This window comes from Magallana gigas, chromosome 4 (genome assembly GCF_963853765.1).
Source record: "Magallana gigas chromosome 4, xbMagGiga1.1, whole genome shotgun sequence".
NCBI classification, from domain to species: domain Eukaryota; kingdom Metazoa; phylum Mollusca; class Bivalvia; order Ostreida; family Ostreidae; genus Magallana; species Magallana gigas.
In genome coordinates, this window is record NC_088856.1 from 53,953,679 (window position 1) to 53,973,537 (window position 19,859).

The window sequence follows — 19,859 nt, forward strand, 5'->3', positions numbered from 1 at the left end:
CATACATGTCTCTCGATCCATTCAATGTTATCTCGATGTTGTGGTAGATTATAATTCAAAACATTAAATGCCTGGATTTTATCTTTGGTTTTAACAGTGAGTCAAGAAAAGTTAATTCCATCCAAAACATTCAGGTATTTGTAAGCTGATTCTATATACATGATCAACATGCCAAAATAAACAACGAAGTAAAACAAAGCTCGCTGATGATTTGATAAATAACACATTCATACTCATGATGCAGTTTTCATCTTTAAAATTTTGACAGATCATTCAAGTAACATCTTCTTCTGATGTAATTTTAAATATACATGTATATGTCTGAATATAGTATAATACTAACAAGAAATTTTGGTATTACATCCCCCCCCCCCCCCCCAGCCAGTAAATCATCTTATAACATAAATTGGTTTAGTTCCACATACGCAGTACATAGATGTACCATGCATGTGTCAATTGTCCTATACAATTCTTAAGCATAGTCTATTACAGTGAGAGTGTAGCATACTTTAATGGACAGACATTGTTGGTGATCGTCTTTATTGCTGTCCTCTACAGGTGTGTCAGACTGTGTAAAGTAAATAATGACCGCCGATTGTACAGGTGTGATACGGACACCCTTAGTCCATCGTCTGTCACCCACGCTGATACCATCTCTGTCCCTGATGGTCATTGTCGTCCCTAACGACTATTACCCCGGGGGAAAGTCACCCAGGGCCTGACAGCCAGTTATTAATAACCAGGTGATTAGAGCAGTATAAACATCTCACACTATCTTACATATATTACAGCATACAACCTATATTATTCAATAATGAATTAATTTAATTTTTGGCCAGTAATTACTGATATTGTGTATAATTTAAGATGTAAAATTTACAGCTTTCAGTACTGTACTAGTAATTTGCTGTAAAACAGAGTGGTTCATTTTCCTTCATATACCGGTCACTGTCGGGAGTTTAAGCTAGTACAAGTTTGACTGACAATGAGTCAGTGACATGAATAATGACAGAGATATTTAATTCTATAGAAATACGAATTAATCCCTTACGTACAGTACAAAACAAGGGGCCCCCAAAGATTTTAAAGGGATTTCACTAAACAATTAACACACCTAGAAAATTCCACTCACTTTTAAAATGTGCACATTTAAGTAGGGAAAGTCCTGAAACACTTTCATAGAAAGATAAGGTAGATGTTCACTTGTCAGTGAAAGGGGAAGATAACTCTGCCAGCTTTCTAATTTCAAACAAAGGTCTTTGTGTCAATGTGTCATACTCAGAGCTGGGTGATGGACAGGTGATGTGGACAGGTGATGTGCTCTGTACTCTCAAGGTGATCCTTGCCCAATGGTTCAGGAGAGAGAGACCTGATCCCAGCTTTATATTTAGGAACAGATCAGGGGTTTTCTTAAGAAAACAACTTCATGTTCTGGTTAGTGGGATTTTTAAATGAACACGGTGAATCGTAAACAGCCCGCGTGGAGTGTTTACAGGCCGGTTATGAATCACTTGTTTTGAACTGTATCGGATTTCGAAGAGAAACACCTGATATACCTGTGTGCAAGGCTTCTTGGTGGAGGAGAGAATTAACAGGAGGTGAGGGGTGTGAGACTGTTTTATCTCAACAGATGGCGAGGATCTGATTTAACACCCGGTGACTTCTTACGTAAAGAGAGTTAAATATACGATCTAAAAAGAGTTAAATAGAAGGAAAACGTGCTAGCCGATTGTTTACTTACAGAATTCTCTATCCACTGAAACAATTTTGCTGATTGTACGGAATTCTCAACATGTGAAACATCTTGCTAAGTGTGAAGGAAATCATTACGCCATTAAGTGTCTATTAATAACATACCTAATTAGCTTACCTGAATGGACAGGTGGAAAATAAACAGGTCAGATTGACAGGTATTCTGATAGGAGCCTCTAATTACAGAGGACACCAGTGTCAAAAGTCATTTAGCATCATTTTAAAAAAGCCTGGTAAAATCAGTCTTGAGGAATTAACTCTGTATTTCCCTTCTAAAAGGAACAAACTCTCAGATATAGGAGGACAATTGAATGAACAGTACAGGAATTTCTGTGAATTATGTCCATGTTGTGAGAAGAACGAGGTGGTACCTCAAGGTAAAAGGAAGGAAAGAACTGCACGCCATTATTTCTGTAATCATAGGGCTAATACCCATGTTTATTTGAGCCCTGAGAGTGTATCGAGGATAGAGGGTGTAATAGATGCCCATTAAATCGCTGGCCGCTCTGTAATTATCTTTGATGCTGTAGGGGTACCAGGGGTAAAGCAGAGACATCTGGTGGTGGGTTGTGATGTAATCACTACCTGTCCTTACTGACTGTATCACTCAGGGGCTCACTGGTGACATAACCAGAGCTGGGATACTTAATTTGTCTGGCTGGGCTGATATCACAGAGGAGAGAAACAGAGGAGAGAGAAACCTACTGGATGTGTCACTCTCTCTTGCTAAGCCTGTAAGACGTCAGGGGTTCAGTAGACTGACATGGTGCAGAACTTACTGAGATCCAGTCAATCAGAACTAGTTCAACTGGAGTACTAGGAATTCTATATGGTTTTTTTTATCTTGGCTGCCACTTTATCAATGATCTGATGCCAGGGGCAGCTTACTGAGCTTAGTGTATAAAGATTGAAGACTTACTATTTCTTCCTTCATTTATTTCTGTAGAAGCTGAGTGGGGATTATTAATACATAGCTGATATTGAACAGCCAGTGTGCATGCAGCAGAAGAAGGAGCAGAATTAATGAGAGCATAGCTGCCATCACCCAGCCAGTGTGTGTTAGTGGCACTATACTAGTGTGTACTTAGCCAGGCGAATCGTGACGGTCTGGCGATAGTCAGGATATCCTTAGGTACCAAGTTATACTGCGTACACTAGAACCACCCAATACATAGAGCAGTGGTCCCACCCATTACACAGAATCCACAGTGGACTTTGAGATCCTGATGCCTGCAGAAGTTGTATAAGGACACCCTGTGGAGTCTACCATTATTGGAGAGAGGGAAATATTTCTGTTTCTGCCTGTAATTAGCACAAGGTGATAGTGATTGGAGATTCTCTGAATGTAAACATGCTCAGGCAGTGGTGAACTAGATATCTTGTCGGTCTATCAAGTAGATTTTTTAGGGTCGGCTTCCCAATACATTAAATTTAGCATCTCTGCTGATCCAAAGAAGAGATTGCGGATCAGGAGTCAGAGATTGGGATGTTACAAGCTTCCTCTGAGCTTTGTGTTTAATCTGAGCAAGAGATAAAAAAGCCTTCTCTCCGCGGGGTAGTTCTGAAGCAAGTGTTATGATGTACCTATTCAGCTATACATTAGTAGTCGTCTTCGACAGTGTGAGGAATGGAAGATAGCAGAAAATTATTCATTCCATTCCGTAAGAAAACCAATAAGCTAAACCGATCTAAGCGCATTAGTGCAGCCAGGGATTTTCTGCAGTCAGAGATTTTCAAACTCAATTTCCAGGACATAACTTCTTCGCCTAAGCTTAGGCCACTGAGGTACAGCTTCATTGATGAAGATGATTTTGAGGATTTTAAGCAAGATTTGTTGGATTTTCGGGTGTTGAAAAAACAAGAGCTGGAGGCGGGAGGAAGCAGCCCCGAATGCCGACGACGTAAACCCAGACAAAACACGGCAGAGGCTAGAAGGAGCAGACTCAGTTCAGATCAGTTAATGGAGTTCTTCAACAGCGATGAAAATTTCCAGGAGTTTGAGAGAGTGTTTGAGACGTTTAAAAGTAAAAGGTTCTCAAATAGTGCGGATAAGTTACGACTGTCCTTGAACGGATTTGTGGATGATGACAGTGACAGTAGCGATGATGATGATGATAAAACGGTTGTGATGGAAGAGGAGCTATTTATAGGTGACCTTGATGATGACCCAGAGGAGGACATGTTTTCGGAGTTTTTTCACAATGACGAGAGTTTCATTGAGTTTGAGCGGGAGTTTCAGACATTTAAGGTCAAGAGACGATCTCGGGTGATCGACAGAATTAACCGTCAGTCAGGCTGTGATATTGTGTCGGAGCTACAAGCCATCTGTGATAGAGACCCCACCAAAAAGTATGACGCCATGTTGGAGGTGGGGGAGCAGAGACTGTGGAACTCGGGCGGGGAGTGGGACTATATATTCAGTCATCTGAACAAGAACAAGTCCTCCTCAGTGTCGAACATATCAGGGACTTATGGGAGTTGTTCAAGTCTGGATACAGTTCACACGCTCTCGGAATGTGACACCGGATTTTACTCCGAGGAGCAGAGTGTAGTGAACGGTTCACAAAGTCATTCGGATTGTAATAGGTGTTTAGGTTCTTGTAGTGATATTTCAAACCGTGTTCACAACTGCTCACAGCCTAGTGATCTGAACAATGTGCCAAAGTGTTCATGCTCAGAACCCTGTGTTCAATCCTCTAGTCATGGTAAGTCCATCCTCACAAAGCTCTCATTCAATTAGCAGCTTATTTACAACCACTCGGCATGTGTCTTACTATCAGACAGAATTCTGATCTGCATTTTAATTACACCATTCACCAGTCATTTATGTTCAGGCTTCGAACACCCTAGGGGACTCAGGGAACCATTATGCATGTTCTCTGCATGGCGAGATTATAATGCAAGCTTTCCTTACATCTAGTTTCAGTTTGTTTTCAGTTCTGACTACCTCAGATTATGTCACTTATAGAATTTAGGGTAAATAAAGGTATAATCAGATGTAGGAAGTGTTGAGTATTAGTCAAAGTCAATAAAGGTTGGGGAGGGGGAGGGGAAAGGAAAAGAGCCAGATTGTACACTGATAGGGTCTTCTTTATATACATGTACATGTATTGTAGGATGAAGGTTCACAGGCAAATATTAATAGGACCGATGACCTCAATGTTTGTTAGTATGATATATGTAGATGAAGGTACCACAAACTGATCAGGTGTTAGTAATTACAGGTTAACAGACACTGGTATCTGGGGGTGTCAGTAATTAGGTATGGTAATCCTTGGAGTGGCCTGATCTCCAAAGCATTCCTACCAACACATCAAGGAATCTCTCACAAACCTGTGGATCAGTGATAATTGACCCGGACAGCAGGTCTCTCACAGGGATATTATGAATTGGATTAATTGATATATAAATGACAGATTCAGTGTGGCATTATATACACTTACAAGTAGGTAGCTCTTTTTACCCCTACCTTATTCTGTGATGTTTGTGATAAGAATCTTCTTTTACACCCCCCCCCCCCTCCCCCCCATATAAATGGAGTAAGCATTAGATGAGAACAATATGTCCACTAATTGAATGGCACCACATGTGGCCCCCAAATACTTCCTGTGGTGACTTTCGGCTGGTTGTGGTGGGGGTAGGGATCTATTAAGTCTTTTGTGGCCAGACTGTGGTATTGTGATATAATTGTGAGATGACTTTTTATACATTCGGTAGTCTAGACTATAACACAATAGAGACATCGGGAATGAAACAGCATGGAGTGGGATTGGGTATTATAGTTAGCAAAAGAATGGGGAATATATTAATTATACAGGAGAGCATTTATATATATTCAAGTACAAAGTTTCTTGTCATTAAATTCCTAGTGGACTAGAACACATTTTATCTAGTAAGAGGTGAAAGGGGCACTTCCTGTCTTTGAGACTGCCTTTGATGAGAGTAATTGGTTGTAAGAGGTCTCCTTGGCCTCTCTGGGTGATTAGTTTGTGATGGCCCATTGATGAGTTCCCTATCATTGACTCTGATGGGGAGATCTTAAATTCTTTATTTATGGCCCATGCCTTCAGTGGAGAATCTTCTTACTAAATGCCTGTGTAAAATTGTCTGGTATCTATTTACCTCCGAGATGTCCGTTTACAATGTCTGGTATTTCTCAAACTCTTTGCTTGAACAAAAGACTAGGATAATAACCCTTTACAAAATGAACGAAAGAAATAAAAGAAAGGTAATATGTACAATGTAGTAAAGAATGCAGAAATACACATAGAGAGGTTATACCTGTATTATAATATTTGTTACACCTAGGGTGTCATATCTCAATCTTTATAATATTTGTTACACCTAGGATTCATATCTCTATCTTTATTTCAAGTACAAATTTTCAGAAGAAAAATTACACCCCTTTTTCTTAAAATTTCACAATACATGATAAATAAATCTGTTACATGTTGAGGATCGGAGACATTTAGTGTCAGGTGTTGTTCACCAGATACATGTATGTAATGGTATGTTATAAAAAGCACAAATTATGAAAGTCTTAATCAACTGATGGTATGATAAGCATGTAGATAACTTTACAATGGAAGGTGACTTGACATTGTGAATTGTGGGGGAAAGTGTTATCTAGGTTAATGACTTAGATTTATATATTTAGTGATGAAGATAGTGACTGCATTCAAACTATCTCTCTCATTGATTGAGTTTCTATCAGACCATTTTGTATGGAGAATCTGTTGTCCTCAAAGTGGTTGGACATTCATCATCTGGAAGGTGGGGGGGGGGGGGGGGGGGGTGGTAAATCTGTGTCTGGGGGGTATCTGTTTGTCTGGCTGTATACCTGTTTGTCTGGCTGTATACCTGTTTGTCTGGCTGTATACCTGTTTGTCTGGCTGTATACCTGTTAACAGGTGAATTGGTAAAGCTGTTTGTTTTAAAGTTTGTTATGTTGTGTTATCAGAAGTATGTTTCTATCAATATCTGAGAGAGAGAGATAGAGTCCTGGTGATTTGCTAATGTTACACTTGAAGCCAGGGGATGAAGTGGGGAGGGGGCAAGGGAAGTTGGGGAGGGGGGGGGGGGGGAGGACAGACTGTACAAAACTGTGTCTGATATCTTTTGTATAAACAAACTAAATCATTAGATTTATAGCAGCATAACTCCCTTGATGTTGCTCCTCTCACTACATGTTAAAACAGTCACTGAAAAATGAAAATAACATGCAGTATGAATGTTCATCATGCTGACATTTTGAGTTTTGTGTCAGCTAGCTTCTAAGTGTTTCATACTGACTGGTCGTACTAAACAAGTGCTCCCTCGTACTTATCTAATGCAGATCAATCAATCCTATGCAATTATCCGGTACTTTCAACAAATTCTCATCAAAATTTTGGTTTAAAAAATCAGATGTCTACCATATGCATGTACACTTTCTTGTTCATGCAGTTGATTGATCTGTCCTATTCATCAGAACATATGGCTTATCAAGTGCATCAGTCAGACAGACCTTTCTGTTTGGGTTTTTTGTTATAATTCAGTGCACTACTTTTGGTCGCTGTAATTGGTGTGTATCTGGGGCCTGCAGCCTCCCTAGCCCCTACATGTCGTACAGCGATGTCACTACTCTAGCTCCCAGAAGTAGGCATGTGCCAGATATTTCTGTTCCTCCGCTAACTATTTATATCTGGTAGACGTAAGTTCGTTTATCTCGACATCTCTAGCCAGTTAGTATACATTTACCTACATGATCTTAAACTCTGTTCGAGGAAATTTTTTTCTGCTGTTGGCAGTTGATTATATAAAATTTAAAAGGAATGGGTTTTTTTTTTTTTTAACAAAGCATAAATTATTTCTTGAGAACTTATTAATCCACCTGTACTAAAAGCAGCATTTGTCATAAACTCCTGGAACAGTGTAAGAATAGATATAGTACTATCTGACATATTAATATATTAAGAGCTGTGATATCGTACTTCTGTCGTCCCTGCGGTAGAGTGCAGTAGTGAGTGGGTATCACTGAACAACATTGCCTGAACCAGGTGGTTTTTTGTATCATTGTATGTACACAGATGATAGCCCACATCACACAAGCCATTCGACCCAAAAGTATAATGTTAAGAGTGTAGGTGACCTTGACTTAAATATTCCATGTTTACCGTAAATTAACCATCACCCCCCCCCCCCCCCCCCCCCCCCCCTATTTGAACCACCCCATACACAATTACTAGACACAAGGACAAAAAACCTCAGGAAGGAATATGGTGTGCTTCATTAAGTTTCAACATTTCTAAATTTTTCAGTATTTTCATGGTGTTAATTTTTCATTCACCACTGGAGAACATGATTCACCATTGATATTAAGTGCCGATCCTGGAAGAATTAAAAATTTTTTAATGAAAGTGCTGGCTGCTCTCTCCATTAACTCTAGAATTACAGAAAAATGACACACATAGCTGCATATATCATGTATATATTTTCATAATGATAGCGGTTTTGTGATGTGTCTAGTACTTCCCTAATTCCAATGACTAAGTTCTAAAAGTGTCAGACATGAATTTATTTTGCATACAAATTAGAGAGTACAAACATTTATTGTATCTGCATGATGCCAATTGACACTGAATTCTCTATAGCCATATTTGGTACCACAGGCCACTTCATTACGATATTGCATTGTTTTCATGCCTTATAAAAACATTTTAGATCAATGATTATTTTGTTTTTCAACATCCAACTTCCTATTTGTATATGTAGTGATGTACAATTTTTTACCTGTACAGCGCTTAAACAACATATAGATTTAACATAAATGTATATCTGTAACAGGTATAATGCTACAATAGGATTACAGTCATATTCAGATTGGCCGTTTCATTCTTTCAATTCATAATTAAAATCCTGTAAAGTCATTAATATTTGTGGTTGGTCAATTTTGATAGGTTTTTAGGGTACCCTATATCCACAAATATTATAGCCCTAGAGATTTACTTGGAGTAAAGAAATGAATCTATCCTAATGAACATGTAAAAAACGAAGCTCAAAAAAATTAAACGACATTGACCTAGTACATATATTAGATTCTTTTATTTTGTGTACATCTTATTCTGACAACATGTACATTATTTTTAATATATAAGGTTTTTGTAGATTGTCATTTTACCAGTTGTCATGGTTTTATAGATTATCATTTTACCAGTTGTCATGGTATTTATAGATTTACAATTTACCAGTTGTCATGGTATTTATAGATTGTCATTTTACCAGTTGTCATGGTATTTATAGATTGTCATTTTACCAGTTGTCATGGTTTTTGTAGATTGTCATTTTACCAGTTGTCATGGTTTTATAGATTGTCATTTTACCAGTTGTCATGGTTTTTGCAGATTGTCATTTTACCAGTTGTCATGGTATTTATAGATTGTCATTTTACCAGTTGTCATGGTTTTATAGATTGTCATTTTACCAGTTGTCATGGTATTTATAGATTGTCATTTTACCAGTTGTCATGGTATTTATAGATTATCATTTTACCAGTTGTCATGGTATTTATAGATTTACAATTTACCAGTTGTCATGGTATTTATAGATTGTCATTTTACCAGTTGTCATGGTATTTATAGATTGTCATTTTACCAGTTGTCATGGTTTTTGTAGATTGTCATTTTACCAGTTGTCATGGTTTTTGTAGATTGTCATTTTACCAGCCATCAGAAGTGTGCCCAGTTTGTGCGACTCCCCTGTAAGAGTTCCCCTGACGGCACTCCTCTAGAGGACTCCTCCCACGATCTGCTAGGACCGGGCGATGTCTCGGTGGCAACACACGGCGCCACCTGTGAGGCACCCTCAGAGACGACCACTGTAAGTAACACAGCTGTATCATATATAAAATGTACAGAAAGAAGCTATACTTTTGAGAGAACCTACATAATAGATCAGTGTTTACTACACAGAACATATGTTGAGGAGTCTGGATCGTCAACAAATTAACCATCAGATCTTACTTAAAATTTGAGATATGAATTGTTAAGCTATAAACTATAAATTACTCACTAATAAAGAAAAAAATCCATTGATTTAACCTTTTAAAATTTGGGTATTTTCCTATATTTTGATATGGAGCTCTTCTTTTTAAGGAGATCGATACAGTCTGAAAATGGCCAAAACCATAGAGCCCTCTTAAAAACATATTAAGAAAGCCTGTTTGAAGATGGTTTACTATATGCTTAACACGATAGTTTATGCTTTACTTAATTGTAAATGCTTACCTTGATGGTTTACATTTTACTTGATGATGGTTTACATTTAACTTAACTTGATGATAGTTTACATTTTAATTGGTGGTTTTGTTTTACTTGATGTTAGTTTACGTTTTACTTGGTGATTTACATTTGACTTGATGATGGTTTACATTTTACTTGATGATAGTTCACATTTAATTTGTTGATTTTACAGGAGAAGGATGAGACAGACAGTGGGTATAGGTCAGGAACCATTCCTGACGACAAGTTACCACGGAAACCCAGTCAAGCCACGCTCAATAGGGAGGAGTTAAAGAAAAAACTAGAGGAGTACAACTCACTGGTACCGGGGGCCGAATTTATACTGGTAAGTCCCGCTAAAGGGGGCCGAATTTATACATGTAAGTTTTAATATTGGTTGGGGGCAAATTTATGAGGGAAAGTCTCACAACGGGGCCAAAATTTATACATGAACTACTAAACCTTGATACCAGGGTCCAAATTACTCTACAGAGTTATTTTTGCTGCGCGTTATTTTTGCTCTTCTACACTTGTAGACAGCTTGACACCTTCTTGAATTCGCCCTAATGCAGTTGTGTTAAATGAGATATTATTTGCAACAATGGAATCTGCCCAGTTTTAAATTTGCCCGTTGAAAGTGAGGACAAAAGGGGCGAAAATAAAATGAAGGCGAATATATCCCAGTATAGAGTAATACTGGTTAGTCTTTTACAACTTACTGGGACCCAAGTTGTTTTATGACAGAATGTAGGATTTTATGTAGAAAATCCATGTCATATAGTTACTTGTGTGTTTGAAACAGGATCTGAGATTTAAGAGATAAAGAGATAGTGTGTTATTCTTTTTTATATATTCTTTTTATTAATAAGTTGTTTTTATTTTGTTTTCAATTACAAGATCAACTAAGGGACATCGCTAAATTATCATTCATTATTGCACTAGTATGTCTGCTAGCAGTAATGATTCCTATGAGCAGAGAATAAATGAGTGAAAATCTTTACAAGAAAATGTAAATGTGTTTTTTTTTGGCAGTAAAAAGTTTTGTTACAAATTCTTAAAAAATTTTGGCACAAACTTGAAATTTTTGTATCTTAATGCTTAAAGATTGAACTTTTATCATCCTTATGAAAACTGATAGATATTTTTATTGCCTTTTCCCCTACATCATTCGTTTACAAGCAGGTGGTATAGCCTGTCTGCAAATTTCTGTTTCTTCTTATAAAATGAGATTGCTGATAAAGATGTATCTGTAATCTCAGTTTTATAGAGAGTATATTTTTCATCGTTAAATGAAATCTAAGATCCTACCAAGTGTGTTCCTGGTAAGCAAACGAAAATTGTTCTATAAAATAGCTTCAAATAATTTTTTTATAGAAATGTTCAATGTTTAAAATGACTGTTTTATATATAATATATAAAGAGCTTTCAATGAATGAGAGAATTTGTACTTCAGGGCAGATCGAAAGAGATCAAAGTTTTTTTGGGTGGTTATGAGTGTTAAGGAATCTCATTGAGATACAGTGCACATTTAGTGGATGACTTGCAAAGCATGAGTACCAAAATTCCCACAATGTCTCAATATTCTGCAACAAAAACTGCATTTGTCTCGTGCAGCTTGTTGGCATTTCTCTCTGTAGATTAAAAAAAAAGTTTTGTGGTTGTATGTTTGTGTTTTGTAGTAAGGAATTTTTGCAATGGGGAGAGAGAGAGTGAACCAACAGACAGGCAGACCTGCGTAATGACAAACATGTGCTCCTGTGCTCTCTGACTCACATTGGCCCCTCTCTCCCTGTCACAATCGTTTACTCAAAACCCCAAACAAAGCAGTTTCTCCAACTGCAATTTTGAAACAAGAATGTTTTTATATCTTCCCCTGCTCCCAATTTATTTTTTTTAGTTAGATGTAAAATTACAATGAAATTAGGAATTTTGGGAGTTGTGCTTTGCATACTGGTATGAGATTGTTAAATGTTTGAAATACAGGTACAATGTACGTGGATATGAATGCCAAATGTCTGAAAGACAGGTACATGATTGTCAAAAGTCTGAAACAAACTGCAATTAAACTGGGAAAGAGAGGTGTTCAGAATTTACAAAATAGTTTCATTCACAATAGATTAGGTTTGATGTACATGTAGGTGGGCCTGAGTTATACCTGTAAAAGCTCTGCCCAATCACCTTGTACCACATACACATTGTGGCAGAAGGTGGGAGGGGGAACATCTCCCTGAATTATTACAGAGCTATCGTAGACTTATCATAGAGAGATGGATACTTGGCGATGTGCCAGTTATTCCATCTGGTGAATCATATCTGGTCTAATCATACTCACTGGGCTCTTAATGTAATCCACTGAAAACGGATTCCCATACCTTGTGTATTTTGGATGGGTGGGGGGTTCATACCCTTTTAGAATTTCTTTGCAACTTCAGAGTAGTTTCTCTGTTTTTCATAGGTAATTTGGCAATTATATTGAGATACATTTTTATTTTATTTTTTTTTTTTTTGGGGGGGGGGGGGGAGGGGGGTAAGGGAGTTTATGATTTGTGTGTTGGAAATGAGTCTCTTGTGTGTCATGATGTTGTATATTTGATTGTATTACTAGTCTCTGATTTTATGATTGTCATCTGGCTCGGAGTAATCGGAGCTGGTGAGATACTGTCATTGTCACTGTGTGTCTGTCTGAGCTGTGTCAGATGTGTGATGAAAATCAATGACACACTGCAACAGTGTGCGAGGCAGTTAGTGACTGAAATATTGTATACACTCTGTGGTGCAAACTCTCTACAGTAAAATACTGCTAAAGCAAACTAGTTTATAATAAAATTCATGCTTCCAGAGAAGTCGGTCTCATTTCCTCAAGTCTGAGAATGAATGATGAATTAGGTAAATTTAGATATTACAAATTACATTTTCATGTATCATGAATCAAAAGTATTTGTCCCTGAATTGTGTTTTATTGTACATGTGTTATTTTATTGCAGAATGTTTAAAAAGTTTACTGTACATAATACAAACTTTTATACTAATTTCCAACAATATTAGCCTCAGGAGGTTGGCAGAATTTATTGTCTGACTTACATATATAACTGAATTTTATTGTCACATTAGCATATTTTAAATCAAGTATTGCAACAATCGTAGAATCATGTGTAACAGATTATTTTCTTCTGATACAGAACACAGAGAAGGAGGAGACGTTCCAAGGTTTCATCAAGGTGACCTTGAACTTGGTGCGACCCATCTGTATGTCCCTGGGGGCACGCCCTCCCTCTATATACGAACTCCTGACCAAGGAACACATTGTGGAGCAGAACACACAGACCATCTCATTCTACATGCCCCGGGACACGGTCAAGTCAATCCACATCAACAGGTGAGATATAGGTCAAGGTCAAGTCAATCCACATCAACAGGTGAGATATAGGTCAAGGTCAAATCAATCCACATCAACAGGTGAGATATAGGTCAAGGTCAAGTCAGTTCACATTAATAGATGAGACATAGTTAAGGGTCAAACAATTGTATGAAATCGAATCAATCCACGTTAATAACTGTATAAGATAGTTACATGTAAAAATAAGGTTAATTAGGCCAATTCTTCTTTATCAATGCAATAAAATTCACATGAATTAAAGGAAGGCCTTGATCTGATTTATCCTTTGAGTGAATGTCTTTTCTTGAATGAATGAATGATCTTTGTTGTTTAATTAACAGTGACGAGACAACCAAAGATGTCATCTCTATGTTGCTAAAGAAGTTCCATATTTTGGACAATCCCAGGAAGTTTGCCCTGTATGAACAGGAGCTGAATGAGAAAGGCAAAATAGGTGGGTACCTAACAACAGCCTTCGCTCATACTGTAGGGATAGGCCAGAATCAAGAGGTCTTGATAAGCATTGAACATTGTTGAATTGGTTCGGAAAGCATTGGGTAACACTTTATTGTAAACAAAAGGAAAGTTTGATCATTAAAAGTATCATGGAAATGAAAAAGCAAACAAACTTTTTTCCCCTGATGGTGAACTTACACAAAGATTAATAGATATATTATAAATTCAGGAAAATTCAAACTTTAGATTTATATGATATTCCCTTTCAATTTGAATTTTTTTAAAACTGATACTAAATGTATCATATGAAACAGAAACCAAAAACAAGAAATATAATATGCGTGCAACACTTTTTGATATGAAGAAGGTTACCACAAAGACATTCAAGGTCATACAGAATGTTGCCTTGTGTCTTCTGATACTTTCTCGTCTCTTTGTTAGAAATTACACTGCTAAATATAAAGATTGTATGAGTAATAGAAACATGATCTAGTTTTATACATCTAGAGTGAATTATGAGTTTGTAGGATCATATTTCATTGGCAGTTTTATTTTAGAGTGTCATTGAACTCCGAGTTGGCATGATTCGGTTATAAATTTACCCATAATGTAAAATCATAAAGTAAAAATGTTGTTGTTTATTGATGTAGCAAGTTTTGTTCATCTAGAGTTTTATCTGAGTTTGTATAATTATGTTTCATTGGTGATATTATGGTAAAACAGTTGCTGTTTTTCTTTTTTGTAGCCAAACTCCGGCGGATCCCAGAAGTGGAGTATCCACTCCACGTGTCCCTACACTGGGAGCCCGACAAAGTGGACAGGACGCGGTTCGTTCTCCAGGAAAACGAGAACGGAGAAATTGATGTAAGGGCGGCGTACGACCAGTAGCTAGATAACTAACTGTAGCTAGATCAACTCTCTCTGTTGAAATAATGAAAGATCCTTTGTAGATATAAAACCTCTGCTGTCTATTTTACTAACTGTAGCTAGATCAACACTCTCTGTTGAAAAAATGAAGGGTCCATCCTAGATATAAAACTTTTCCTGTCATTTTTTTGCCTTTTCCTGATTACAAAACCTAAATAATTCTGAAATTGATGATGAATTATAAATAGCCATTGTAATTCCTGAGCTCATGTTTTTACTAATGGTTCAGACACGAATTAAGGAATTTAAAAAGTTGTTCAATTTTGCATCGCAAATGCTTTCAGGCCAAATTAAGGAAGACTGAAAAATGGTGACATTTGATTGTTCCATGTGAAAGTGAAATACCTTTTACTCTAGATGACAGTATGAAATACAGATTAGTTTTATTCCCCTATGACTTTCGTGATGGAATTAAAAATTTCCTCAATAATATTTCACCCTTCTCTCCACATGTTGAGTCGTAGAGCATGTGAGATAAATTCCCATAAATACATGTAGCAAATGACCAGTAAACTGTGGATAGATGCTGCTCTTATCTTGGCAGTTAGAAACCCTCTAGGTTAGTCAATAACCCCAGAGCACAGTAGGGAGTAGTCATTATATATATCAATCGCCAGGGAGAAGTCATTGTACTCAAGGAATATAATTTGTCTGACAGTAAATATAATATGCTTGTTGATCCAAGGTATGCCAAAAAATCAAATTGGATTTTCTCCAGACAGGAGATAAGTTTCAGAAAAAAGATGTTCTGAACTATTTGATGTTGTTTGTATAGAGATTGTCTGATTGAGCCACAATGTGATGAATTTCCAATCACTCCGATTTCTTTGTCTGATTTTAGCAAAAAAATAGGATTGTTAAAACAGAGCCTGGGTTTGACTTACACTAGTTTATGTACAGATTATCACCAAAGTGATAAACTGAGAATTTTCTCACCAATCTAAATAGAAAGAAAATAAAAAGTCTGTACAATGCTATTTTTATTAGCAAGCAGAGTATGTTTATCTTTAATTCTTTCCAATATTTTTAGATTCCTTCGTGCAACAAAACTGGCAATATGCATAGAAGCACCTTTGTTTTGAGTTCATTTTAGTGAAAATACCTTTTTTTTGTACATAATTTCAAATTGGCCTTGTTTTGTTACCTGTACATATAATGGACTGCTTGGTTTACATATCAGTGTATAAAACTGGTACAATAAATGAGCATCTGCCAGATTCATAAAGCAAAAAAAAAAATTGGAGGCAAATTTTTATTTATAAATTCTGAGTCTCCCATATGCCTTTGTATAGTTCCATTACACCAGGCCAATGAACAAATTTAAGACTGGGCAAAATGCAATGGCTCAAACTATCTCTCTTTCAAAACAACTTTGGGCGGGCAAATTCAAGACGTTTGAAAGTGATGAGGGTCGAAAATTAACACGGGGCAAAAATATCACTGCATAGAATAGTCTTATGAACTGTCTGATGTCTGTAGTCTTAAGTTTGTTTTCAATGGGAAGCCCACAGTTTGATGTGTGTCATTGTTTTCTGTATTACAGTGGGAAGCCTTCAGTTTGCCGGAGTTGAACAACTTCATGCGCGTGTTGGATCGGGAGGAGAGTGAGTACATGACGGAACTGAAGCACAAGTACAAGTTCATGAAGAAGATCGTCCAGACGAGACTCAAGGAGCTGCGCATAGAGCGACAGCAGGCGGCCGGCAAAAAGCGGGACTCGTACATCCAACCAGCGGGGCCTGATCATCCGCTGGCCCAGTCCTCCTGATGGATAACCAATGGTTGTGATGATGATGCCTCCCGCGAGGATGTGGTGCTCTTGTCATGTGATATAAAATTGTCCAATCAGAGAGCCTCATCACATTCAGTGCGGAACACATTGAAAGTCAATCAAAAAACATGAGGCTCTCTAATGCATTGGATTCAGTTTGTTACATACCTCGGATGTGGATTTAGTGATGTTGGATTTTTCGTGTTGCTGTGGTGTCCCTATACATTGGGCAGCCATTCCCCAGAATGAGTCTGCTCAGAGGAACCTTAATGTTGATATGGACCGAAATGGAGACAAATAATTCCATCTCACAATGGCTGACAAAGCCGCGTGTATAGTGTTTTATACATATTGATATATTATTATTATTTAATGGCATGCATATGGACTAATCATGTCCGAGAAAAAAAAGTCTATATTCTGCATAGATGTCAGAGAACAGTGCACTTTACATGTGTCGATATATTACGTATACTCATCATTGTAAAGACCAGTCCTTATTTATTCACTGTCTCATCTCTCTATCTCATCTCTCCATCTTCTGTGTGTAGATGGTTTGTAGGGCTATCACATTAAGACTAGATGCTTGATGCTGAGTTTGTGACAGTATTACATGGCCTGGTGTAGTGTGGATGATCAGTTATTTATTATACACTGTATAGACATCTTGGGTCTGTGCTGTGTGCTAGGAATTCTCTCTGAAACAGAACATGTCTGATGCTGTTGGACAAAGGGGGACAACTACATATAATGTATTAATGATATTATTTCAGGGTACTGAGGAATCTTTTCAATACTAATCTAATGCAAATAGTTATGTAACTTAATCATTTCAATAAGGCACCCCGGGCAATTAAGGAATTATAATTATAAAATAAGTACCTTGTTTATATATCTAAAGTGTACAGTACTGTACATTCCAAAAATGTACAGGCTGATGAATAGTGATACAGTAGTTCTCTTTTTTTTTGAGGGAGGGGGTTCATTTTCTGACAAATAAAAAAAAAAGCTCAGGGGGTTGTTAAGAAGGTTTTGGGTGTTCAATTGGGGGGGGGGGGGGGGGCACTAGTACACAAGTGTATTTGTTTTGTTATGTTGGTTATTATCTCACTACCCTGGGCACCCATTCCTCATGTATAGCACAATCAAGTCCATAATCGGCAGCTCTATGGTCTCCATGCAGACATCTGATGAATGTCTCCACATATGATGAAGACTGTAAGTACCCCCCTCTAAAACAAGTGTTTAACTGTCTGGCACTGACTGGAATACCATTGCTGTTAGTGTGTAATACTAACAGGTGTTGGCATCAAGTTGACCAAGGGCTGGTCAATTTCTGAGAGAAAAATGAAAGTAGGTATAATTTGCTGCAGTGCAAGCAATAGGATCTCTCCATACACTAGCACAGTAAAAGTTAAGCATAATATTCAGAGCAGATAAAATCTGTAATATCCTTCCATCACCCATCGTGTTCAGCAAGCATCTAATGCCTAACGGTCTGGTAAAATGTTACTCTCTATAAAAGTATAAGGATCTACACACCGGTATTAATCATTGTACATCACCCATCTATATAACACAAGTCAAGCCACCTTATGTGTTGTTAATTTATCTAGAAATTTTCTTTTTAATGAGCCTAAACGCAATTGAAAAAGGAAGTACATTACATGTCTGTGGAGACACGAAAAGATTCTATTGATGCAGTCATACTGTAATAGGATAATACCGGGGGAAATTACACCGCCAAATTGTTGGTATTATTTATACATTAACAGTTTGCTTAGACAGACACTTTTTAATTAGCAAAGTAGAGTCCCATATGTATACCACATTATTGATATGTTCATCTGTTTAAGTCGCACGTTAAAATTTTAACCAAGTGCCTTTCCACATGTACTGCCGGTCAGAACAGTGTTAGTTAACGTAGGAAACTGTCCTTGTAGGAAGAACTCTGGTTCACTGTTTATTTTATCTCTTATGTTTACATTTTTACTTTCTGTTGGACAGATGTTGTCTACCATATCACCATGGTAACAGACACGGGGTAAACTTGTTTTGCTGACATCAGCATAAACAACGGAGGCAGTAGATGCCTTGTATTATATATATATAGTTACGATATATAACGAATGGAATGTTTGTTATCACATCCAACATATAGAACAGGTGTCTGATAAAGAATAGACTGTAAAAATGTACTTAAAACATGGACTATAAATAAATCAGTGGGCTGGGGGTATCCAAACCCTGCATAGTGCTTTATGCCTTTCATCTACCAGTTAAACAATAGAATTGCAACCCCCCCCCCTCCATTCATTTAAACAGGGACTGTAAATAGTGTGGGCGGGATGATTGGATCTCTATGTACTACATGTACTATAGGCCCTTGATTCCACCGACCCTGTGGTTCACCTCCCACCCTGCCTATTTATTTTAATTCACTCAGCTGCCTTTTATAACACGCCCTATGATATCTAGACCATGCCGTGTGTATTCACCTTTGATATTTCATCACCTGATATTGTCATGTGCAGGGAGCCCTATTTTGGTTTCTGCAGAATTGTTTTATGTGAGCTGTTACACACATTAAGTTGTATATATATATATATATATTCATTATTTAGAACATTGGATTTGAGACCATGAAATGTATAATTGTTTCTTATTTTTTGTGTGTTTTTTTTTAACAAAATCAAATTTTTGGGTGGTTTAGAGGTAGAACATTATTGGTCATCAGAAAAAGGAAAAAAAGCCATGTATATATGGATTATATATATTATTATAAAGTATCTATTAGGTATTAGTTTCAATCATGTCATTTATATATAAACAGGAAAAATTACACCTTAAAAATATTCATTGTGTATTAAGAAATGCTGTATTATATGTGGCATTGTTTCTGATCTCTAATTAAAAAGTATCCTTTCTGTAACTTTAATGGTTGACATGTATAATAATAGAATGATTGTGTTGATACATCATTTTTTTAATTATCATGTATCTTTATAATTATGTTTTGAGTGTTGAGTTTTTATAACCAGGGAAAAATCAATTGTTAAGGATTTGATTGAATCACACAATGACCTTGACATGGCCTCGAAAGGTCGTGACCTTGTATCATCTTCAAAGTAACTACAGCTTTACAGATCTTTGTTACATTTCTTGTTGATTCTGTGTACCATACATACAAAAAAGCAAACAAAAACAATAAAACTAAATCCAATATCTTGTCTTTAATGTTTTCTTTAGTTTAAACAATGTAAAACATGGCTTCTAGAAAGAAAATTTTACCATAGTTGATGATGAATGAAAATCAAAT

General features: G+C 37.0%; 1 protein-coding gene across 1 annotated transcript; it reads left to right on the forward strand.

Moving 5' to 3' along the window:
* The first annotated feature begins 1,200 nt into the window (after positions 1-1,200).
* LOC105323818 (uncharacterized) lies at positions 1,201-19,765 on the forward strand. Its single transcript, XM_066083008.1, has 7 exons — positions 1,201-4,457; positions 9,440-9,609; positions 10,204-10,356; positions 13,190-13,386; positions 13,728-13,840; positions 14,588-14,706; positions 16,313-19,765. The coding sequence occupies exons 1-7, from the start codon at positions 3,380-3,382 to the stop codon at positions 16,535-16,537; spliced, it is 2,055 nt and encodes a 684-aa protein (XP_065939080.1). The 5' UTR covers positions 1,201-3,379; the 3' UTR covers positions 16,538-19,765.
* The last annotated feature ends 94 nt before the right edge of the window (positions 19,766-19,859 follow it).

What these genes read in the sequence shown, in the direction of transcription:
- LOC105323818 (XM_066083008.1), top strand. Translation starts at nt 3,380, where the DNA reads ATGGAAGATAGCAGAAAATTATTCATTCCATTCCGTAAGAAAACCAAT. An exon ending in TGTTCAATCCTCTAGTCATG is followed by an intron (nt 4,458 to 9,439) that starts GTAAGTCCATCC and finishes TGGTTTTTGTAG; the next exon opens with ATTGTCATTTTACCAGCCAT. An exon ending in CGGGGGCCGAATTTATACTG is followed by an intron (nt 10,357 to 13,189) that starts GTAAGTCCCGCT and finishes CTTCTGATACAG; the next exon opens with AACACAGAGAAGGAGGAGAC.